The sequence below is a fragment of the Garra rufa genome, chromosome 5 (assembly GCF_049309525.1).
Source record: "Garra rufa chromosome 5, GarRuf1.0, whole genome shotgun sequence".
Classification (NCBI taxonomy): Eukaryota; Metazoa; Chordata; class Actinopteri; order Cypriniformes; family Cyprinidae; genus Garra; species Garra rufa.
In genome coordinates, this window is record NC_133365.1 from 22,225,330 (window position 1) to 22,231,329 (window position 6,000).

The 6,000-nt window shown below is 34.9% G+C and overlaps 1 protein-coding gene across 1 annotated transcript in view; it reads right to left on the minus strand.

Annotated features, from left to right (window-relative positions):
* LOC141334484 (rab GTPase-binding effector protein 1-like) overlaps positions 1–5,631 on the minus strand; it is a 37,579-nt gene extending 31,948 nt beyond the window's left edge. The window contains exons 1-2 of the mRNA XM_073839576.1: positions 5,496–5,631; positions 164–292 (exon numbers count right to left, since the gene is read on the minus strand). Coding sequence (XP_073695677.1) covers positions 164–292; positions 5,496–5,541 — 175 coding nt within the window. The 5' untranslated portion in view covers positions 5,542–5,631. The remainder of the gene's footprint in view (positions 1–163; positions 293–5,495) is intronic.
* Between the last annotated feature and the right edge of the window lie 369 nt (positions 5,632–6,000).

Below are 6,000 nucleotides of genomic sequence, written 5' to 3' on the forward strand. Positions count from 1 at the left end.
AACTAAAACCAAACAACCAACAAAACTAGAAACATAAAAATGTATTAAAAAAAAAAAAAAAAATATATATATATATATATATATATATATATATATATATATATGCATCTCTTTTTTCTGTATCTTGCTGCTACATCACTAAACACTGTAAACAATATATTACCTTCTTTAGACAGATAGAGTTCTTTAAACTTGGCTCGCTTCTGGTTGAACTCCATCTCCAGCTGTTGTTTGAGCTTCAGGAAGTCGGTTCGATCCTGCTCCTGTTCGGCCGCGTGCTGCTGCAGAACCCCTGCCGGAGCAATCATAACATCCATCAGTGCCAGACGTTCACAAAAATCTACACCTCCAACCTCAGAAAGGCAGGAATAAAATGTGTATAAATAATGCATGACTCTTGAAGGGACATTTCCAATGACAAAAGAGTTGAGAGAACGAGATAACCATTCTCGCTTGGCTAAATAATAGAAGTGTTGCGCCAATGTACTGAAATGGTCTATGTTTTTACAGTTTTTTTGAAGATGGACTACCGTTCTTGGACTATTGGGTGTCGGTAAAAATGTATAAAATTGTATTATTAAATATTATTATGATTTAAAATAGCTGCTTTCTATTTCCTTTTTTGTTTTCAAATGTAATGTAATTTATTCCTGTAATGCAAAGCTGAATCTTCAGCTTTATTACTCCAGTCTTCAGCACACCATAATTCTTCAGAAATTATTCTAACATGCTGCTTTGGTGTTCAAGAAACATTTCTTATTGATTTTGAAAACAGTAATGCATTTTTTTTAAGATTATATGATGAAAGTTCAAAAGAACAGCATTTATATAAAATAGAAACCATTTTTAACATTACAAAAAATTGTAATAGACCTAGGTCTTTACTCTTTACTATCATTTTTGATCAAGTAAATGCATCCTTGCTGAATAAAAATAATAATTTCTTAAAAAAAAAAAAAAAAATAGAACTGAAATTAGATAATAAAATAATAAAATAAACCGTAATATAAAAAAACGAATATAAGGACAAAAAAAATCACATAAAATTTAAGGAAAACTGAGATATTAAAATAAAACCTAATTAAAAATAAAAATGATCGTAGTATATCAATAATTCTGAAATAACATTTTCAAAAGAACAACATTTATTACAAATCTAAATAAATTGTGACATTACGGATGTCTTTGCTGTCATTTCTGATTATATTTTTAAATGTATTTTTTTTTTTTTTTACATTTGTAACAATGTAGATGTTTTTAATGCCACTTTTGATCAATTAAAAGTTTAGTTTACCCAAAAATGATAATTAGCCCATGATTTACTCATCCTCAAGGTATCTTAGGTGTATATGACTTCCTTCTTTCAGTCGAACCCAGAGATATATTAAAAAATGTCCTGGCTCTTTGAAGCTTTATTGTAAAAAATATATCCATGTTTAAAACATAATAATTACTTTTCTCAAGCTTGCACAAACTGTTTTACTTGGAACCCATTCCGGTAAAATGACAGGAGGCCTTTATTTACCCCCCGGAGCCGTGTAGAGCACTTTTTTTATGGATGGATGCACTTTATTAGACTTGTTTTGGACTGTTAAACAGAAACACTCACCTATTGCCATTATAAAGCTTGGGAGAGCCAGTATAATTTTCAATATAACTCTGATTGGATTCGACTGAAAGAAAAAAGTCATATACACCTAGAATGCCTTGAAGGTGAGTAAAACATGGGCTAATTTTCATTTTTGGGTGAACTAATCCTTTAAGGCATTTTCGCTGAATAAACGGCTTAATTAAAAAAAAATAGCTGTAGTGTACTAATTTCAAACATATAAAACTTTAGGCCAATAAATAAAATCAAAAGAGAGCTTATATTTTCTTCAGTTCTCTTAAGTTTGCATGTTGGAGTTTTTATTTGGGACATCTTTCATTTTGATTCACTAATCAAACATGTCACAGCTCTCTTTTGCTCTTTGAACCTTTAAACAAACTACTTTCACTTCTTACTGAGGCTCAGAGCAGTGAGAAGGCTTTTAAAGTGTTACAAAATATATTTTTCCCCAAACATGTGATAAACTCTACGATCGGCAAACCAAAAATGTGAAAACTGCGCAATATGTTAAAGTGAAAGTAAAAACTGACTTTCAGACTCTCAGAGACAATGAGAGACGATTATACTTCATATGCTGATATTAATTTAGTCCCTTAATATTGGTGGGAGGCAACACAAGCTATTTGCTTCACCACCTCCGCCACAAACATGTCCAGGAATATGAAGAATGCACAATAAAGTGTTGTGTATTTTGACTGCAAGTCATGAATTCTGATTTCTTCACCTCATTACAATTATGAGTGCCACTGTCACTTCTTTGTGAACAGCAGCTTTTGTGAGACCAATCAAACCTGGGTTAATACTTGTCCGGTCAATGTAAGCCAATATACTGCAGTAATTATTCTCTAATTTATTAGGAAATGTGGTTAACACCTAGTCATGCATGAAAAAAAAAATACCGTCATATCAGGGATGGAAATTAGCACCCGCCACCAGCCAAATGCGGGTGATTTTGTGTTGTGGCGGGTAAACTTGCTTCACCCACCGGCCACCGTGGCGGGTAAATAAAAATAACATACTTCAACCGGACGGCGTGAGGCGGTAATGCACCTTAACGTTGGTTGCGAACTGCCGTTAAAATACACGAAGAAGAAGACGACGATGACGGCGGACACTTTTAGCAAAGGCACACCTTCAAAAAAATGTGGCGATACATCATAGGCGTTAAGAGGTCTGTTAAAATATCTTTACAATCTGCTTTTGAAGAAATATATTGTATTTCGTGCTACAGCGCATATTCTGTCAGATGCAATTCATGGCGCATCTTTCTTAATATACTGTACAACGCGGCATTCATTTACATCAGATGATAACTTGGGGGCAGAGTTCCACTCACACAGGGGCGTAATTTCCACTGGGGACACGCTTTTCAAAATCCCGTTGGTGTCCACCCAAATGGTTTTGTTAAGTAATCTCTTGTATTTTAGAATGCACGCTCTACGCTGCCGAGAGTTTCGCGCTATAGTAAACGAAACCCAAAGTAAAACGCGCACGCACATTCAACAGCAACTTTAATACCCTGCGTTTAGAGAGCGACTCCCCAATGCACACAAATTAGGCTACATAAAATATCTAGGCTGTTATAGTATGTGGGCTATAAGTTGTGTAGTTGTGAAGATAGCTCTGTATCATGATAGAAAAATTCTGTGAAAATGTCAGTATTTTATTGAGACTTGAGATTAAATAAACTGCTCAAGTATAGTAGATCTTGTAGTGTTAATCTTCACATGCAGCTACACATTGTCGGTTAAAAACATAAAGTGGCTGGTAAAAACATTTAGTGGCTGGTAGATTTTGAAATCCACCAGCCACACTGGCCGGTGGACAAAAAAGTTAATTTCCATCCCTGCGTCATATACCGTGATACCGTAAGATTTTGAAAAAAATACCGTGATATAAACTTTTGGTCATACCGCCCAGCTCTATTAATAGCCATTATTCCATCTGGCAGTTTCATTTAAGAACACCAGCCTACAAACAAAACTGCTTTCTTCAGGATGATTACATCATTCTGGAAGAGCAGTATATCATTGAAGTAAACAAGTAGAGATGCTAGTGCCAAGTCCAAGCCAGTGCAGCCATATAGGTCAATTATGTCATGACAGATCATACATCTCTACTGTTGGTTTGTACTTTTAATTAGGCCTAAATACAAGTTTTTACAAACGCATACCTATTACACAGTTCAGCAAGTGTCAGATTTGTAAAGCACGACTACACCCAAAGCAACCACGAGCCTTAAGGGATGACAGATGGCTGTGTTATCTGAACTTTCCCTACAGCAAAAATGTAGCTCAACGGGACTGAAGCAGCATGCGCCTGGACTTAAGAACTGAAGATAATTGTTTTCAATAAATCTCATTTGAGTCATACCTAATAAAATATTAATTTAGCAGTTCACACACCCACAAAAAAGACAATTTGCTAAAAAAAAAAAAAAAAAAAAAAAAAACTACTCAGCATCAGACAATTTAAAACCTAAATGAGTTGGTTTCTTCTTCAGAACAGATTTATAGAAATTTAGCATTACCTTCTCAACAAAGAATCCTCTGCGGTGAATGGGCGACGTCATAATGAGTCTAAACAGCTGACAAAAACATTACAATAATACACAAGTAATCCACACAACTAAAATTGATCAATTAAGGTCTGGTGAAACAAAAAGCTGGAGTACTCTATAATATTAATTTCTCCAGTGAAAAAGTCATTTTGTCTGAATCAGAAGAAAAACAGGCACAGATCAAGCAGTGCTTATAGCGAAAAGAGTCTAAAACAACAAATATGTGGATGGATTTTAATGACAACAGTGGAAGGATTTATGGATTATTATGTCCAGAAGCAACCGTTTAAAGTTAAAATGTCTTGGTTTAATAATAGAACTTGTTTATTTTACAAATACACAGCTTTTCGCCTCACAAGATGTTAACTGATGGACTGGATTCATGGGGATTACTTGTGGATTATTGTGATGTTTTTATCAGCAACTCTCATTCTGACGGCACCCATTCACTGCATTACCAAGCAAGTGATGTAATGCTAAATGTCTCCAAATCTTTTCAGATGAAAGAAACACACCTTCATCTTCTAGCCTGAAGGCGAGTAAAGTTTCAGCAAAAGTATTTTTTTTTTTTATTTTCTTTAATATACGGCCAGGGGTGCGTTTACTTCATCTTCACAAAAGGCAAAGAAAATATGACATCCCAAAACTTGTTTTAAATCATATATCGGTCAATTTAATCACAAACTGCTAATAAAAATTTAAGAGTAGACTTCTAACATATTGTAATTCATTTACCACAGTATTATAAAAGGTACAATAATAGTACAAGGTAACAATAATAGCATTTTCAAAAAAAAAAAAAAAAAAAAAAACTTTTTGTAATGGTAGTGCTTATATTGCATATACATCAATGCATGGCTAACATTCAATGCGTGCATCAAAACACTGCATGAACGTACATGCATTAGAATCATATCATCTGAACAACATTACAAACAAAAACCTGTAGACATGATAATCAATTACTTCAAATATATACCAAACAAACCCCTGTCTGTTCTGATAGTCTTAACTCACTGTCAGTCCAGCTGTCATCTGCTGATCACACTGGGTGCAACATCATGATGTTGACCATATAAACACGCTTTTGTGTACCTGAAGACCAACACACCCAATGCTTTGTGCAAGAAGCGTTCTGTCAGAAGCATCGACACATATCACGCATTAAAGCATCCTATGAGCGTGTTTTAATAAATAGGCAAATAGAGAGTATCTGTCAGCCGGTTGACTGTTGCTTGCTAATCCGTGAACGAACAGGCCGCGGGCCTACAACGAGCACAGCTAATTTAGCACGATAAACCGCTCCTTCTGGTGAAAGACGCTTACCGTCATGTTGAGGCGGCCGGGTGGATCCCGAGGCCTGCTCGGCCATGGTTTCCCGGGGCTGAGTTTAGAAAAGCGGCTCACTGAAGGAAAGCGAGGAGCACCCAGCAGAACAGGCTACTAGAGACTGAGCAACGTCATTGTAGAAATAACACGCACTGCGCATGCGCGCACCGAGTGGGCGGAGCTCTCTTTAGTAACTGATAAATTCATGACAACACAGCAAGAGTTTGCTTAATGATCTTGACATTGTATCTGCGTTATCTATATTTATTTATTTATTTTATATGATTTGTTATTAGGCCTATTAGTTTATAACTCATTAGTTATATGTCCATCTTAATAAATTAATTAATTAATAAATCACTAAATATTTAGATGAGACCCATTACACCACAAGAATAAATGCACACAAACATAAATAAATAAATAAATAAATAAATAAATAAAATAAATGGCACTTTACTATAATAAACACAACCAAAACAATCAAACATACCACAATAAA